The sequence below is a fragment of the Clinocottus analis genome, unplaced genomic scaffold, assembly GCF_023055335.1.
Source record: "Clinocottus analis isolate CAN_PGR_092001 unplaced genomic scaffold, fCliAna1.0.p SCAF_11, whole genome shotgun sequence".
Taxonomy (NCBI): Eukaryota; Metazoa; Chordata; class Actinopteri; order Perciformes; family Cottidae; genus Clinocottus; species Clinocottus analis.
Genome location: NW_027175832.1, coordinates 20,186,535 through 20,205,517, shown reverse-complemented (window position 1 = coordinate 20,205,517; position 18,983 = coordinate 20,186,535). Strand labels below are relative to the sequence as shown.

General features: G+C 45.6%; 1 protein-coding gene across 1 annotated transcript in view; it reads right to left on the bottom strand.

Moving 5' to 3' along the window:
* Positions 1–18,099, bottom strand: part of LOC137779087 (receptor-type tyrosine-protein phosphatase N2-like) — a 92,102-nt gene extending 74,003 nt beyond the window's left edge. The window contains exons 1-8 of the mRNA XM_068566583.1: positions 17,784–18,099; positions 14,313–14,363; positions 9,348–9,461; positions 4,756–4,870; positions 4,400–4,547; positions 2,856–3,222; positions 1,954–2,271; positions 390–430 (exon numbers count right to left, since the gene is read on the bottom strand). Coding sequence (XP_068422684.1) covers positions 390–430; positions 1,954–2,271; positions 2,856–3,222; positions 4,400–4,547; positions 4,756–4,870; positions 9,348–9,461; positions 14,313–14,363; positions 17,784–17,880 — 1,251 coding nt within the window. The 5' untranslated portion in view covers positions 17,881–18,099. The remainder of the gene's footprint in view (positions 1–389; positions 431–1,953; positions 2,272–2,855; positions 3,223–4,399; positions 4,548–4,755; positions 4,871–9,347; positions 9,462–14,312; positions 14,364–17,783) is intronic.
* Positions 18,100–18,983: the final 884 nt, after the last annotated feature.

Below are 18,983 nucleotides of genomic sequence, written 5' to 3'. Positions count from 1 at the left end.
TCTTTCACCACATTCTAGATCATTTTTATCTCTTTATTTTATTATAATCTTTTACATTCTAAATGTCTTGCCTTTTTTATATTGCCATTTTGTTATATTGCCTCATGTGAAACACTTACCTGGCCTCGAGTTGCTTTAGAATTACATTTTTCAAAATGTGCTACGGACTTTTGTCGCAGTTTTGTTCGTAGTTTTATTAGTGTATTTGTAGAATAATGAAGTTTAACAAAACAGAAAATGTTGTCTTCACTTTCTGCTAAGTTCACTTCACCTTTTATTAAGAAGCTGAGGTCAAACACATTTAATATTCTTACATTATTACATCATGACTCAGCTCTGACATTTCAGTTTTTTGTGTTGTTTTTTTTTACCACAGACTGAAGGCTTACCTTGTCCTTCATGTTACGTTCCTCTGCATCCAGGTGGCGCTCTGTCGGGACGAAGAGGGAACATGTGTTACACGTGTGTGTTCATCAACGAGAAGACTCAGAGAAAACGTGATGTTAAATAAATTGTACAGAAAAAAAGAAGAAAAGTGCACAAAGAGTCAAAAATTTCAAGAACTTCTTTCACAATTTTAAATGAACTCGATATCTCAATACTTGACTGATATGAATGTACGCATTTGTCACAGATTTGCTTTTTTCTTCACTAAACACATCTTTAACAAAAACACGTTTATGAACCGGCCGCCATGTTGGAATCAAGTCGACACCCAGCTAAGCCCCGCCCCATGGCCGGAGCAGACGCTCTTATTTTGGCGGTGCCGTAAAATATGTTCCTGTTAACATCCGAAGGCGAGGAAGAAGCAACGCAGCGACACGATCTCGATTCATATATTTGACAGTTTAATCACAGTTGGCCAGTTTTTTTTGTCACAAATTATTAATCTCATGCATTGCCGACAATTTAAAGTTACTTTCATTACAGCCACCCAACCTCATTTTTATTGATCCGTCTTTTAAAAACAAGCCAACGCTTTAGGTTTTGGTTCATTACTTTGCAGCCATTCGTTGAGCTTCTGCACTGAGCCGTAAACGTCTCGCCAGAGCATTAAAACCGCCGCTGTTTACACTGAGCTTAACAGGATGCCCATCTATTTTCACATTGATTTTTTTATGTTTGCGTACTTGCAGGCAAGCTGCTCCGTTTAAGCCGACCTACACAGTTATGTACGTGTGATCGACTCTTTAGCTTTCCAGCAGAAGCCAGAAGAATTTATACTCATAGTCGTAGTCGAGTTTCTGGGTGAGAACTTCAGTCAGGACGAACTCACCGCTGTGGACGTCTGATCAATACTCTAACTGCATGACAAAAATATCTCTCTTTGTATCTCTTTGAAGTTGTTTGTAGCTGTTTGTATCTCTTTGTAGTTGCTTTGTATCTCTTTGTAGTTGTTTGTATCTCTTTGTAGTTGTTTTGTATCTCTTTGTAGTTGTTTGTATCTCTTTGTAGTTGTTTGTATCTCTTTGTAGTTGTTTTGTATCTCTTTGTAGTTGTTTGTATCTCTTTGTAGTTGTTTTGTATCTCTTTGTAGTTGTTTTGTATCTCTTTGTAGTTGTTTGTATCTCTTTGTAGTTGTTTTGCTATCTTTTTAGTAACTGAGTCTTTTTGCAGCTGTTTTTGTAACTGTTTTGTATCTATTTCTAATTCCTTTGAGTCTCTTTGCAGCCAACTTTGCATCTTTGCATCTCTTTATGTCTCTTTTGAGGTTGTTCCTTTTCATGGTCGTTGTGAGTCAGTTTGAGTCTCTTTGCAGCCATTTGTGCATCTTTTTATAGTTGTCTTTGTCTCTCTTCTAGTTCCTTTGAGTCTCTTTCTCGTTGTCTTGGTCTCTTTCTAGTTCCTTTGAGTCTCTTTCTAGGTGTCTTGGTCTCTTTCTAGTTCCTTTGAGTCTCTTTCTCGTTGTCTTTGTCTCTTTCTAGTTCCAAAATGAATCACCACAAAAATCACCTTGAGGTGCTGCCGGCGCCTCACGAGTGCTCTCCCGTGGTTTCAGTGTTGGAGCGTTCTCCAGCAGCTTCTCCTCTCCGTCATCGGCAACAGCCTCCTCCTCCTCTTCCTCCTGCTCTTCGTCGTCGTGGCCTCCCTCCTCCCCGAGCTCTCTCGGCCTCGGCCTGACGACGCCCCCGCTCGGTCCCTTGTCCTGGTCCACCACCTGCAGGGCGTCGGCAATGAGGCCGGACAGTTGCCCCACGTCCTGCGCCGTGAGGCCGCCCACGTCCACGTGGTGCCGGCCGACGCTCTGCAGGACGCTCTGGATGAAGCTCTCTGGAGGAGACACAGCGGCTGCTGGTTAAAAAAACGCTGGAAATGACCAGTGTGTCGCTTCCTCTAGATCTTCATCTTGGAAACAGGAGGTTGATGTTGTTTCCGCTGCCCCAAAGTGGGCCAGAACCTGCAATCTGCCAGAACCTGCAATTTCAGGTTAAACTTCGCCCCTTTAACTCAAAGAACCATCTCTTCCCTGAACCTATGACCAACTTTAAAAAGGCTTTTCGCATTAAAGGAGAGGAAATTGACACGTGTTGCTTGACGTTTGTAGGAACGCCATTTTGTCCACGTCACACGTGCTCTTTTTATATTAAAAACATAGCTTCTGACACATGACGTCATTGTGACTCAAAGCTTCAAACTACAGCTTAACAAGTCGCCAACGTTGGATCAAAAGATTGAAAGTTAAACAACCAAAAACATAAAAACATGCGTTTGTGTGTGTGCCAGTGAGTGGCGTGCCCCGCCTCCACCTGAGAAAAGTCATGTTTTCACAAGAGATATGAAGAATTGCCAAAATCGAGACTACATGTTTCAGCTTTAGGGCCATATTTTGGATGTAAGACCTCAAGAAGACGTACCGTCCACAGACGTCAGAGGGTCTTTGATCGACGCCCTTTGAGTTCTCCCCGTCTTCAAAAGCCTGGGTTTCGAGGCGTCTCTGGGGAGCCCGGGCGTTTCTGCTCCGCCGTAAAAGGGCCTCGGGCGGGTCGGCGGCGGCGGGAGGCCCTCGGGCTCCTCGGGCCTCAGCCCGGAGAGGTACCGCCTTAGGGCGCCCAGGAGGAGGTCGCCCTCCTCGGCCAGATCGCCCGGGGGTCTCTGACCCCGCGGGGGCGGGAACGCCGGACGCGAGGAAAAGCCGGCGGAGGGAAGCGGCGGCTTCTGAGCCGAAATCTGGGCCTCGGAGCGGTAGAGGTCCGCGGGGAAGCCCGACTGGAAACGATCGCTCTGAGAGGAACAAGAGAAGGAAGTTACAGCGACACGGAGGTCGTTTTTAAAAAGGAAACACGATGCAGAACCGTAAACATGACGGTGGAGATCATCACATCCTGAAAAAAGATGGCGCTGTTGTTTCTCTGCCAAGTCATTTTTTAGTTTCATCAATGACAACAAATATTATATACAACATTTATCTATTTAATATATTAAAATATGTGACAACTTACTCCTGGAAGCAGATTCATTCCTTGGAAAAACTCTTGAAAAAAAGCTAAAAGTTTAACTTATTAAGAAAACTTTACGAGTTCAAACTATACAAAATAGACTAAATATGCTTCCTAGCATGCCAATGCTCTCCTGGATTGTGTTTATTGTTGCAGATTTTAATGCTTTAGGTCGTAATCTTTCTAAAAAAAAAAGGTGCAATATTAGTCTATAGGAAACAGAAGAAGAAGAAGAAGAAGAAGAAGAAGAAGAAGAAGAAGAAGAAGAAGAAGAAGAAGAAGAAGAAGAAGAAAGAGGCCACGAGGGCTCGGGGGCCACCCGCCCTCCAGTGGAGGAGGAGAAAGCGGTGGCCTCTCTTCACCCTCTCCTTCAACGGACAGAGAGAGAGAGAGAGAGAGAGAGAGAGAGAGAGAGAGAGAGAGAGAGAGAGAGAGAGAGAGAGAGAGAGAGAGAGAGAGAGAGAGAGAGAGAGAGAGAGAGAGAGAGAGTTATTAATCAGAGCGGTGAACTCCTGAACTCTCTGCTGGTGTTATTTCGCTCATAAACGGCCACGCTGGGAGAAACCCATCCGTTAGGACGCAGGAGCGCGAGCAGGGCGACAACGAAGGATGACAACACCGGACTCACCGCTGTGAAGGTGTGTGTGTGTGTGTTTGTGTGTGTGTGTGTGTGTGGGGGGGGGGTTGCCTTCTTATCCAACAGGGGACATTTGTGTCTCCTGTTGATCATGCCTTAATTCAAGCTAAAAAAAACTCTGGTGAATTTGCTTAGTGTCGACGTGAAGGTGTGTGTGTGTGTGTGTGTGTGTGTGTGTGTGTGTGTGTCTGTGTGTGTGTGTGTGTGTGTGTGTGTGTGTGTGAAAATGGATCCGAACAAACATGATCTTTTTAAACTGAATCAATTTGAAGGTGATGAACATTCGATCAACTGGACGTGGAGCAGGGATCCAGGAGTCCCTCACCTTGGCCTGGGTGCTCGGACTGGCGGCGGCGGCGGGCGTCTTGGGAAGGAGGCCGAGGCGTTGGAGGTACGTCTGCAGATTCCTGTTAAGCTCCGCCTCCACGGGCTTCACCCTGCGGTCCACCGGGTCCATCGCCTCGGCTACCGGCCTGCGGGGAGCGCGAAGAAGGAATGAAAAAGGTGCACACACCTGCATCACTGAGGAGTAAGCTAGGAGGAATAATTGCTGTTAGTGTGTTTTATGAGACACGGGTCAAAACCGACCCGCTAACACAAGAGATGCTAACAGAAAGCTAACACAAGAGGAAGGTTAAAACTGTTGCTGGGACATCTTGAACTGTTGGGTGAACGTCTGACCTTCTGTCGGCGTCGTACGCAGCTTCATTCTGCTGCGGCCGGTAGGGAACCCTCCTCAGTTTGGACAGCTCCTTCAGCAGAACCTTCTGCGTGGCCTCGTCTTCCCAGGTCAAACCTACGGACGGGGAACAAAAAAAACAAAACACGGAGAACCTTAAGAGAGGAACGGGGGAAAAAAGGACTGAGGTTAACGCTGCAGCGGCGTACTCAGCTGTGCAGCTGAAGTGCAGTAAGTAAGGGGCGAGAAAATTGCTGAGCATGCTGTAAGTTCCCTCAACTCACGATGAGGTCGCTCATTAGCAGAGCGGCGTTGTACTCGGGAGACGACGGCATCCGGCCAGTATTTGTACAATCGAATACTCGACGAATGCTGTGATCACGTGATGATTCATATTCAGGTGAAATAATGTTTGTTTTCTCTCTGCAAACGAGGGCTCGAGCAGTTTGGATGTGTTTCTTTACCTCTGTCTGTGCACCAATGTCAACCAAGTGTGCAAAAAGGGACAAGTTTGTTAAGCTAGCCTGAGCATTCACGTCTGCTTCTTATCTTTAACATGCATCCAAACACAGATTTCTTCTTCTTTTTTTTGTCGGGCATCCGAACAGAGGGAGCAGATGGGTTAGCGGAACGAAGCGTTACACCGGAAATATGGCGACGCCGCCGTGCAAAGAAAAGCACAACATGAGCCCGAGAGGCATTTGGCAGATGAGCGATGGCGTTCCTGAAAGATCCCAGCTATGCAGACGGCGGCTCCAGATGTGATGCCGAGAGATGTGGGTCCAGAACGGAGGAAAGAAAACCAGCGCCGTCTAAAAGCCTCCTTCTCAAGTTTTTTAGAAGGCAAAGACAAGACGATGAAGAGTTGCAGTTGCAAAGTTAAAAGACAATGTGAGTGATTGCAAATTTGCCTGGTGGGAGCATGAATTGAAGCAAAAGCATATAAGCTTGAGCTGAAAGATGTTCAATTTGAATGACAATCAAAGTTTATCCTAGAGATGAGAAAGGGAGAAAGAGAGAAGTTGTGAGTTCAGTCAAAGTTTACGTCCTCACATACACACTAACAGAGAGTATAGCTACCACTAGTAAATGTCCGATTTTCTCTCTTTCTGCTCTGTTTTTGGTCTCCACCAACTCCTGAGGGAAAAGTATTTCTCTCCAGCTGCTAAATGTTCGCCGGCGAGTCTTAAACTGTGTCCGTCTGCCGTTTGCTGCCGAGCAGGTTGTGAGTAGCGGCTATTTACAGCTTTTTCCTCTGAAAGCGACGCTGTAAGAACGACGAGGGCGACCCAAATAAACGTACGGACAGACGAACAATGATCTGAAACTCGCTATAAAGCTCCACAAAGCTGGAGGGACAACATGCCCCAAAAACAAACAAAAGAAAACAACGGTTAAAAGAAATGGTGAATGGATTCTTCCCTTTGACTTTAACACTGAGCAATGAGAGGCTCAGGAGATGACGGTTAGTCTCGTGTCGGGATTCGATAGCGTTTCATCGAATCAGAGTCCTCCTGAACGAGGCGCTAGCGCCGCCGCCCTGTGAATACAACACAGCATCTCAGCCCCCGGACGGCTTCTTAGACCCCCCACCCTCCGCAAAATGAATTACGACCCCAACCGCCGCGCAGAATCGGGCACAAGTGCCTCTCGAACAGCTGCACATGGCCAGCTTTCTCCATCAAAGAGACATAAAACTGACGCCCGTAACGGCGGCCGTGATGGCTGAGGGAAAAACAACGGACGTTAGCGGCGGCTGAACAGACGGCGGCTGACACGACGAGGCTAACAAACGTCGGAGCCCCTGCCAGGATATTCAGAGTGACTCTGCGCTTCTCAAAGATTGAAAACCCCGCCACAGAAAATGTGGGCAGGAGGTGAGACGTTTTTCTAAACGGCCCGACTGAATGAGACCGCAAAATGGATGAAGACTCGGGGATGCATTCAGGGCCAAAAGCTGAAAAGCTTTTTGTCCAGAAAAGTAACATAAGAACAGTTGATGGACAAAAAAATAAAAAATAAACACAAGCAGACCCAAGTGAGGAGGTGAGAGGTCAGAGCGCTCGTGCCTTGATGAAGAATATGAAATGCAATGGACCCAATGGACCCAATGGGCCCAATGGGTCCAATGGCCCCAATGGGCCCAATGGGTCTAATGGGTCCAATGGGTCCAATGGACTCAATGGGCCTAATGGGTCCAATGGCTCCAATGGGTCTAATGGGTCCAATGGGCCCAATGGACTCAATGGGCCCAATGAGTCCAATGGCCCCAATGGGCCCAATGGCCCCAATGGGTCTAATGGGTCCAATGGGTCCATTGGGGTTCAATGGACCCCAATGAAACCTCGTCTGAATGTTCTCTGTTCTAAACCCTCTCTAACTTTGTTCTGCTTCACTCTATCAAAGTCAACCTTTACATGTTGAATGTTCACATGTTGAATGTTCACATGTTGTGTTTTGGTTTGTTAGCGTTTGACTTTACGGCTGCATCATTTCAAACTAATAATCATCCTGAAAGTGTTTTCTTTATATAGTTGGACCTGAAACCTTTTCATTTCTTTCTGTGTGTCATCTTCGTTTCCTCTTAACCAGAAACATGTAGACTGATATTAACACATCTGAACAACATCTCACATGTGTTCCTTTTATTATAACACAACATTATTAAACAGCCCTAGTGGCTGCAGAGACACACACTTTTTAGTTTGGTGATGACATTTTCGAGCATAAGGTGGTTTTCTATTGGTTAATACAGAATATGACCAATTGGAGTGTACCACGTGTCCAACTCAGCATTGGGGGAGATTTTAGTTTAAAGTATATTGGTTTGTGAATTGATTGATGACATAATATGAAGCCAGCAAGCCAGTTAGCTTAGCTTAAGATTAAAAACGTTAGCCTCCCATTGACAAGACAATGGTACTGCTATTCCCACCTAACTTTATGTATATAAAAGAAAAGAATAGTTGAAGAGAAAATATACCGTGTGTTTATGAAAAAAAGATCTTTCTTTGCGTCATCCTTTCAGTGGGCTGGCAGCGCTTGAAATGCAGACGCTTCGGTGTCTTTAGAGCTGCGTCCTCCCTAATGGCTTCTGCAGACAGCCGGGGCCAAACATCTCATTTCCATAATTCATTTCACTTCAGAGCGCCTGACAAATGTCTCCAAACTCCTCGCGCCTCTCTGTGAAATCTGAATATTTCTCCAGCTCTCCCGCCGAGTGCCGATTCGGCGAATTAAACCAGAGGAGTGTTTTTTTTGTTGTTGTTTTGTTGTGTGTGTTTTCTTCTTTTGTAGAAGGGTGGGGAGGGAGGGAGGGAGGGAGGGAGAGGACCAAATCAGACTCAAAAGAAAGACGGTGGAGCACAAACAAAGAAAAAAGGGCAAAAGAGAAAAGTCCTCACAGAGTAAGTGCTGCACTTAGTCGACACGATGCTCTGTTCAGCGCTTGAAGAGCTGAACTCTCCAGAGAGTAACAGGCTGCTTCTCAAGGCACAGCTGCATGATGAAATGTGCATGAAATGCCCGAAAAACAATGTTACGCAGGCGCCTGCCGCCCCCTGGTGGCACGGTGCGGTAACAGCAGCCAAAATGTTTGCCAAAAACATAAGACAAAATATTTAAAACAAATTAAATACACAGTGCAGATAGTTTTTTTCTGGATCATTTAACATAAAAGAGGTTTTTTGGATTGTATCTTCGACTTTGCACTTTTTTTAATTTCAGCTGCTGCAGAGCAATTTCCCTTTAGGATGAATCAAGTCTTATCTTACTTTTCGTAATTCTCAGTCCCGCTTCGTGATTCATTATGGTCGTATTACTGGAAGCGAGTTGTGCGCAATAAGAAGTGAACAACTAGCCAAAGGTGCAGAGTAAAACACCTCACTGGTCTGCAAATACGAACTCGTGTTGTGCAGACAAACGTCGTTCACGCCCTCAGAGCTCTGGACACGCAGCAGATATGTGATCCTGTCAGACAGAGTGAAGGGCAAAGAGTGCACAAGGAGGATTGTTCTAAAAAAACTACTGAAAAAGGTGAAATATAAGAAATTCAAGATATAATACGGATACCATGGAAAGAGAATGTACCAAATCTTTACTAGTTTGTACTTTATACTTAAAAAATGGACACCCTTAAATGTACATAAATAATGAATTTAGTTTTTAGAATTTTAGAATTTAGTAGTTTTTTGCATGTACAGCAGCCATTGCTTTGTCCAGTTCTGTATCATATGACTTTGATGCTAATAAACCTATCCTATAAACACGATTCTTATGAGAAAGAAGAGGGGACCCAGGACGGAGCCTTGAGGGACCCCAATAGTAAGAGGACAAGGTTCAGGCAGGTTAGTACAGCATTTCAAGCTGTGCTGCATTCTCTGCATGCTCTTTCTTGCATATCATGTGCATATGAACATAATCTGTCGGAAACACAGTCGCACAACAACTTAATAAACAAGTACATATAACCTTTTATAGTCAAAGAAATGGGCTCTTTTTTGTTTTCAAGACAGGTCTTGCATGCGTTTGCTTTTGTGCGACATGTGCTAGGACAGCTGTGTGTGTGTGTGTGTGTGTGTGTGTGTGTGTGTACCTCTGTTGGACAGCTTCTCCAGCAGCGTCCTGAAGCGCTGCACTACAGACGGCGAGACGTCGTAGGTGTAAACCTCCTTCACTGGAACCGGGTGGCACCTCCCAAACATGCCATCTGTCAAGACACAAACACGTCGTTTAGAGGACCGCGTTGTGAGTGGCGGCGTCGTTTCTGAGGTCTGAAGAACACGCGCAGAACATTCCTGTGATCCTGCACGCCGTGAAACTCAATATTTAGGGGAAAGAAGTGCAACGGATGCAGAATTACCCGAAACATCAGCGCCGTTTATACGTTGATGCTTGAGTCTGCTGTTCCATGGTCTCTATGTCGCTGTGTGTGTGTGTGTGTGTTGCAAAGCAGTACTTGTTAAATGGTAATTCCGGGCCCTTCTGTCTATAAATAGCCTCTGCGTGGGGTTTTTGATCGAACTCAACATGCAGCCGAGGACGACCGGCGGCCGGTCGGCAGCGCCGGTAATTCCTCTCCGAACGTTCCTCAGCGATCATCATTACCGTCGTCTTCCCTTAACGCACTCACACATCTCCCGTTTCTTCCGAGAACTACAGCCGACTCATCACGGACCCAGAGCCGAGATTTAAAATCAGATTAAATGACGCCGAGCCGCCAGACATGAGGCTGATCGAGGGACATACTCCAGTCACCGACGGGGCAACATTCAGTGTTTTGCACTTTTTTAGTTGTTTGTTTCCCGCGGGATGCGAACAGTGGTCTCCCAGGTGAAAGTCCTGTCTTTGTCTGCTCCTGGAAAACTAAATCCAGGCTTTAAAAACTTCCCTTCAGCGACCTGAAACTGTAAAACCTGGAGCTCAGTTTCAGCAGAACAGAACTACCTTTTGAAACGTAAAACATTAAATGACGACTTATTTACGTAGGAAAGAAAAAGAGAAGAATCCAGAGTTCACCGCTGCACCACAGGCCTCTCTTTCTCTTTTTATTCCTTCAGCTCTGATCTCATGCAACTCCCTTTCTGTGTCTCCCCAGAAGGAACGTCTGGAGTTATCTCTCATAATTACACTGGTGCATATCTTTCAGACGCTGTGATTCATCACAGTTCACCACCAGAGGGCCAGAACACGTCTCCTTTTGTGATTTACGCTCCAGATTAGAGCGATTAGCGGATGCGAGGGGGCGTTTTATGGTTTCTCAGAAGCAGAAGGAGGGGGTAAAGATGGAGGAGATGGACCGGCAACGCTGACCAGAACCGTTGCTTTTCGGGCTCGCAACTTCTTTACCAACTAATGTGCTGTATTTGTTCTGAATGAGTATCATTAGCAGCTCTCAGTGCATCGTGTACTGTGATCTCTGCTGGTTGGAGAAGTCTGAGAAGAGTTCATTATTCATTGTTTCGGTATTCTAACTCGGGGATACATGACTTACTAATGTGTGAAAATAAAAGTTGTGAGGGTGAGTGTTTATTTCACTTGTTTTTAAATTAGCAAAGTTGAAGAAGTCCATTCTCTGAACCGCTTATTTTCCTCTGTTCACCGTAGACACAGCAACAACGACACGGACTCGAACCACCGATCCTCTGATGGAAAGACGGGCATGCTAACCACTGAGCTCTCTCCTGACCAACAGGGGGCGACTCCTCTGGTTGTATAGAAGTCTGCACTTCATGTGTTAAAGCTGCATTCTCTCTCCTGACCACCAGGGGGCGACTCCTCTGGTTGTATAGAAGTCTATGCTTCATGTGTTAAAGCTGCATTCTCTCTCCTGACCACCAGGGGGTGACTCCTCTGGTTGTATAGAAGTCTGCACTTCATGTGTTAAAGCTGCATTCTCTCTCCTGACCACCAGGGGGCGACTCCTCTGGTTGTATAGAAGTCTATGCTTCATGTGTTAAAGCTGCATTCTCTCTCCTGACCAACAGGGGGCGACTCCTCTGGTTGTATAGAAGTCTGCACTTCATGTGTTAAAGCTGCATTCTCTCTCCTGACCACCAGGGGGCGACTCCTCTGGTTGTATAGAAGTCTATGCTTCATGTGTTAAAGCTGCATTCTCTCTCCTGACCACCAGGGGGCGACTCCTCTGGTTGTATAGAAGTCTATGCTTCATGTGTTAAAGCTGCATTCTCTCTCCTGACCACCAGGGGGCGACTCCTCTGGTTGTATAGAAGTCTATGCTTCATGTGTTAAAGCTGCATTCTCTCTCCTGACCACCAGGGGGTGACTCCTTTGGTTGTATAGAAGTCTATGTCCATTTCCCCATCAGATTAACCTGAGCTGCATGTTGTTTTGGAACTGTGGGAGGAAGCCGGAGCATCTGGAGGGAACCCACGCTGACACCGGGAGAACACGCAAACTCCTCACAGAAGGACCGGGGAATCGAACCCTCGCTCCCTCTTGCCGTGAGGCGACATATTATCTTACGACTCGCATGTCATAACCAGTGCTGAAGTGCTGGAGGACGGGCACGTCGGGGGGCGAGAGCAGCTGGAGTCGAATCCCTCTCGGGACGGCGAGTCGTCGTCCGGACCGCGTTGTCGAGGACTGAACGCGCCTGGAAGCAGCGAAGCGCGTCCGGCCTAATGAAGTGGATTAAGACATCTTAATGGATCTGTTGCCTCCGGAGGGAGGAGGGGGGGGCGCCACACGAGTCCCATCATCCTTCACAAGACCGCACTCTCGCAAGATCGATGGCACCGGGCGCCGCTTCCACCGGCTGAGGAGAAGGATTTCCCTCATAACATGCCAGGAGCCGCAGCCGCAGCCGCAGCCGGCTCTCACGGTTTCTATACATGCCACCGACGCTCAGGGGAGATGAGGACGCAGATAGTCGCTCGATGTGCTGGAAGTGAGAGTTACTGGCAGAGCAAGAACTCCTCTGAGACATTATGTCCGCATCCAGCGCAGCGTTCCCATGAAAATCTTCTCTGGTTCTTTCTGAGAAGCCGTCATCAGAGAGTCATAATGTCGTATTCACAGGAATAATAACACTGTGAACAATAATTGTGTTCACAGTCCGAGTCAATTCGTCTCTCCGCTTGCCGAGTTAACGGATGCCAATTAAAGTGGAACTGGAGGCCATGTTCTCTGCTGGAAATGAGTGTTTCAGCTTCTGCAAGACGAGCTCCATTACAGCTCCGACAGTGAAGCCAAATGGAGCCAATCAACACCCGGCGGGCCACAGCCGAGGACCAATGACGCGTCCGGAAGAAATAACATTTTTATATCATGTATGTTAAAAAAAAAAAAAGTAATTTGATCTGTGAGGAAACCACCGAAAATAAGATTGTTGCAGCATAGACTTCTATACAACCAGAGGAGTCGCCTCCTGGTGGTCAGGAGAGAGAATGCAGCTTTAACACATGGAGCATAGACTTCTATACAACCAGAGGAGTCGCCCCCTAGTGGTCAGGAGAAAGAATGCAGCTTTAACACATGAAGCATGGACTTCTATACAACCAGAGGAGTCGCCCCCTGGCGGTCAGGAGAGAGAATGCAGCTCTAACACATGAAGCATAGACTTCTATACAACCAGAGGAGTCGCCCCCTGGTGGTCAGGAGAGACAATGCAGCTTTAACACATGAAGCATAGACTTCTATACAACCAGAGGAGTCGCCCCCTGGTGGTCAGGAGAGAGAATGCAGCTTTAACACGTGAAGTATAGACTTCTATACAACCAGAGGAGTCGCCCCCTGGTGGTCAGGAGAGTGAATGCAGCTCTAACACATGAAGCATAGACTTCTATACAACCAGAGTTTTTTTTAAAATATTATAATACTGTGTGGTGTGCATCCAGGAGTCAAGTGCTTAAAAGTCTTCCAAGAACCACTCTCCTCTGGGTATTGAGATATTTGTTCTAGCTGTCACAACCTCCCTTTCGTTTGTTGGGGGAAGAAAGCGAGAGAAAATGTCCTCAGCTGGACGACATCGCTCTATTATTTTTTCTTCTTCTGCCAACAGATTAAAGCCACCTGCTGCAGTCAGACCTGCTGTGTGTCCTGATAGTCTGGGCGGCCAATCACCAACACAACAGACCGGCATTGTGTGCGAGGGGCCGTCTGACAGCAGCTATTGAAGCGGCTCAGACGCCCGGTGGGTGAGCACAATGGAGGAGGCGGAGCCACCGGGGCTTTTTCCATTGTGAGGTCCAGCAGCGCCGCCTCACCTGGCTCACTCCGAGGGGAGTCATGCTCTCTGAAAGGTGGACGAGTAAAGCTCCACCAAAAGCAGCTGGGTTACACTGCAGCGCGTTAGACGACTGGATGTGGCGCTTTTCAGCCTGATCCAGTTCTGGCGGAGACTCTTCCGGTTGTATAGAAGTCTATGCTTCATGTGTTAAAGCTGCATTCTCTCTCCTGACCACCATGGGGACTCCTCGGGTTGTATAGAAGTCTATGCTTCATGTGTTAAAGCTGCATTCTCTCTCCTGACCACCAAGGGGCGACTCCTCTGGTTGTATAGAAGTCTATGCTTCATGTGTTAAAGCTGCATTCACTCTCCTGACCACCAGGGGGCGACTCCACTGGTTGTATAGAAGTCTATGTTTTATGTGTTAAAGCTGCATTCTCTCTCCTGACCACCAGGAGGCGACTCCTCTGGTTGTATAGAAGTCTATGCTTCATGTGTTAAAGCTGCATTCTCTCTCCTGACCACCAAGGGGCGACTCCTCTGGTTGTATAGAAGTCTATGCTTCATGTGTTAAAGCTGCATTCACTCTCCTGACCATATAAAAATGTTATATAAAAATAAAATAATTAATAATAATAATATGTCTGCTCGCACGCACGCATGTCAGATACTTCAATACAACCGGAGGAGTCACCCCCTGGTGGTCAGGAGAGAGAATGCAGCTTTAACACATGCAGTAAAGACTTCTATACAATATTTCACAGATTAGTTTTATTTTATTTTAGAAAGAAAAAGTTCCAGATCTTAGTAAATGTACTGAAATACTTGTAATTGGTCCGATGATGCGATAAAAAGTGTGTGATTTCTTACCGTTGACGCAGATCTCATACGGGGAACACAGCTCGTTCTCAAACAGGCAACCTGTTTGCAGAAAAACACACAAACCAAAAACACACAGTTTAGTTAACTAGCTGACAACAAAAAAAAGAAATATTAGTTCGACCAAAGCATTAATTCATCATTAATCTGTTAAACTATGTGTTCTGTGGATTGTTTAAAGAACCTGATAATTTATTAATGTGAACGCTTCTTCACTCTGATGAACAGACGTTCGTGGACCGGCTTTGGATGGAAGTCAAGGTGTTTGTTCTTGCAGAAAAGTTATTTATTAATGTTACAGTCAAAGCTGCTGGAAGGAAAGCTTCTGTTTGAACACCGCACCATGGAGACGAGAGAACGTTCAGCGGTTTGCATGAATGATTTGATGTATACTTGTATACATTATCGATGTCTGTTGCATCAGCCATTCTTTACTTTGAGTACTTTCCCTCCTAATACTTCCAGTGAGTACGTTTTACTGCCGGTACTCTGAAGGAAGGAGTATTTTTCTCTCTTCGTTGCGTCTCTCTCTCCTTCCCGTTTAGCACAAACAACTCATTTCCCTTCGGCCTTCAGCTCTAACCTTCTGCACCACACAATGTTATCTGTTTATATCTCTGGGAAGTTGATAACAGGTCTCGGGGCTAAAGGAAAAAAAACAAAATGGCCGATCCTTATTTGTGTACGTGTGTGTATGTGTGTGTGTGTTTATTTTAAGAACGACAGCAGTCCAATTTGTTTGGGCCTCGGCTCAGAAAACGGGGTAATCTCCTCCGTCTTCTGCGGGGGACAAAACAACCGCCTCCCTCATCGTTCTTCATCCCCTCTTCCTCTTCCTCTCTTCCCCTGATTGATCAAAGCATTGATCCATCTGCTCGCATGAAGCGACGGCGCTTTGTACTCTGACCCCTCTGTTACCGGAACGCCGTAGTCCCCGTGTACCGGGAGTATTCAGTCCCCGTGTACCGGGAGTATTCAGTCCCCGTGTACCGGGAGTATTCAGTCCCCGTGTACCGGGAGTATTCAGTCCCCGTGTACCGGGAGTATTCAGTCCCCGTATTTAGTCACCGTGTACCGGGAGTATTCAGTCACCGTGTACCGGGAGTATTCAGTCCCCGTATTTAGTCACCGTGTACCGGGAGTATTCAGTCACCGTGTACCGGGAGTATTCACCGTGTACCGGGAGTATTCAGTCCCCGTATTTAGTCACCGTGTACCGGGAGTATTCAGTCACCGTGTACCGGGAGTATTCAGTCCCCGTGTACCGGGAGTATTCAGTCACCGTGTACCGGGAGTATTCAGTCCCCGTGTAGCGGGAGTATTTAGTCACCGTGTACCGGGAGTATTCAGTCCCCGTGTACCGGGAGTATTTAGTCACCGTGTACCGGGAGTATTCAGTCCCTGTGTACCGGGAGTATTCAGTCCCCGTGTAGCGGGAGTATTCAGTCCCCGTGTACCGGGAGTATTTAGTCACCGTGTACCGGGAGTATTTAGTCACCGTGTACCGGGAGTATTCACCGTGTACCGGGAGTATTCAGTCACCGTGTACCGGGAGTATTCACCGTGTACCGGGAGTATTCAGTCCCTGTATTTAGTCACCGTGTACCGGGAGTATTCAGTCCCCGTGTACCGGGAGTATTCAGTCCCCGTGTACCGGGAGTATTCAGTATTTACCGTTGCAGTCTTTAAAACCAAATCTCTCGTAGTTTTTGTGTTTCACGTTTTTTTCCGCAGCCGAAGAGTTTTTAGTTGCGAGTCATCGGGCGGAAATCGTTCCAACGAGAAAACTTTTGCTTGGAAAACTCGAACATTTTAAAGCTTGGAAAGACACCATCTGGAGGAACAACAGGAAGTGATGACCCTCAGAGATTTAACCTTTGTCGACGTTGAACCCCAGAACTCGCCGGCGGGAAGGACGGCCATGTTTTCTTTAAGAAAAAATTGCCAAAACTCCAGTTCATCCGGTCGAGAAGCTGTAAAAACTCTCCCCGTGGAGACCGAAGAATAGTGAATAAACTACTTTCAGGTCAGAGAGAGTCACTTTTTAATTTCTGAACAGAAAAACACGTTTTTTGGACTGAAAAAGCTTCGTAACATGTCAATGTTTGCGTTTATTTTGATTATTATTGCAGACATCGTAATCTTTCAGAAGATGTGCAGTATCACTCTGTGGCATGATGGGAAGGCACTGATACTGAAACTGATGCTACAATATACGCAACGTCATTTAAACCATTAAAACCGACACGAGCTGGTAAATGAACAGGGTTCAGGATATGAAGCGTCAATAAAGCATAAATGGAGGCTCAGCGTGACGCTCCCTTGTTGTTTTGCTGCTCGTCTCCTCCGCTGAGTCTGCCCCGTGGCTGCCATACTCTCTGGTTATGTAATCTGAAGAGAGGAAGAGGAGGAGGAAGAGGGGCTCAACACCAGCTTCCTCCTCTCTCCTCTAGTCATCTCTGCATCATCCTGCAGGCAGCACATCACTAATCAGTGAGGGAATATTACATATCAGCTATTTATAGAAATGTATGTCTCCTATCCACACACACACACACACACACACACACACACTCACACACACACACACACAACCCTTTATATTTCCCGATCGATAGGCTGGATATTGTGTTTCGTTGCTTTACGTGGATGTCCTTGTTCAGAATATTTTTACTATGTTGTATATTTGATATTGTTGTTATAGTTTATATTCTGTCACTATATTAATTATATATATTTAATTAATTGTATTTATACAATTGCTTACATTAATTATATCTGATTAGTTTAAATATTTCTATTAGTTATTAATTTATTTGTACATTTTTAATGTAATTATGCTATTTAAAGAATTATTTTAATGTGTGTATTTAAATAACGCCATTTGTTCTTCTTCCAAAATAAACATCTTTATTTATTACTTTTATTTACTTTCATCTTTATTGTAGTAAAGTATTACATTTTTTACTATTTAGGTATTTTCAATATAAGGTTTTTTTCAAAAATGTATTCTGAAAAGTTGCAAATATATATTATACATTTCAAAAACATATATACTGTTGTATTAATTAAGTTTCCCATCACTATTTTACTCACATTATTTATGTTATATATGTTTCAATTGAATTGTTAATGCATGATCTGATTTAAATGCCTTGCATTACATTTATATGTATTTTAATTTCTCATATTAATTAACGGGCTAATAAAATGATGGCTGATGGCTGATGACGCGGCTGTGGCGTCATCACGGTCTCCTCACGTGGACGCTGCTCTATTTGCGGCTGTTCCGCCGTGTTTGTTTGTTTGTTTGTCTGTTTGTTTGTTTGTTTTCCTGGGTCTCAGGTGCGCTGCAGTGACAGCAGCCTGAAGCCTCCTCCGGTCCGGTGACTGCAGGGAGGAAAATGGCTGCAGGACCGGAGCCGCCGATGAAGAAAACTCCGTTAATGTGGATTCACTCACCGACTCTCCTCTCAGCAGAAGCGGGAAGGAGGAAGAGGAGGATGACGAGGAGGAGGATGGGGAGATGGCGGAGGAAGGAAGAAGCCAAAGGATGCATAGTCTTCTCCTGGGGGCGTTATCCTCTCGCAGGTTGTTAAAAGGCCATTTTTCCAGGGGAGGTCTGGTTCGTCGTTACCCGCTCAGAGAGGCTCCTGCGCGGCGTGAGGAGCGGAGAGGAGACGCGGGGATGGATGTCGGAGGAGAGGAGAGGAGGAGAGGAGAGGAGGAGAGGAGGAGAGGAGACTGGGCGTTTCTGCTGCTGGAGGCTCGAGCGCTCTCACGCGCAGCAAGCTGGTCTCAAAAGGCACGTGCAAGTGACACGCGGTTTCCGGTGGGGATTTTCAAATTAAAAGATAACTTAGGCGGTCAGAAATGAGACGTAAAGACGCAAATAAATTTAAATTAAGGACAAATTACCTCCAGCAGCAATCACAAAGTGGCAAACAAACCATTTATTTATGTTTTTATTTTCTTTAAATTATGTTTTGACCTTGTTTATTTGACTTGGTTGTTTCCCAAAAATATATTATTCATTTATTATTTTAAAAAAACACAATTAACGTCAACCGAAATTTATTTTAAAGATTGTTATTTATATCTCATTCAATTCAAGTGATTCGGTATTTGAGTATTTACTGGTAAAACACAGAATTTTTTTTTTTTTAATTTTAATTCCCTATTCAAAGTATCCTGGAACTGTTTGTGATCAAGTTGACCAACTCAAAACATTTCGACATGTACACTTTCCCCCCATTTACAGAAAGTGTTTGTTTTTCTTGGCGTCCTGAACCTTTACTCTGAAGGCCAACTCACTCCATATCCGGAATTTAATCCATTTCAGTCCGACTTGACGGACTCACGCAGTGATGCGTTCAGGTGCAGTCGGCCCATAACGGAGTCTCACACATGAAGGCAGGTGCATTGATAATGAAACAATCAGAGCCAGTTTGTCAGACTTTTGTAGTTTTTTAACCATAAAATGTGACTCCTCTGGTTGTATAGAAGTCTATGCTTCATGTGTTAAAGCTGCATTCTCTCTCCTGACCACTGAGGGCGACTCCTCTGGTTGTATAGAAGTCTATGCTTCATGTGTTAAAGCTGCATTCTCTCTCCTGACCACTGGGGGCGACTCCTCTGGTTGTATAGAAGTCTATGATTCAT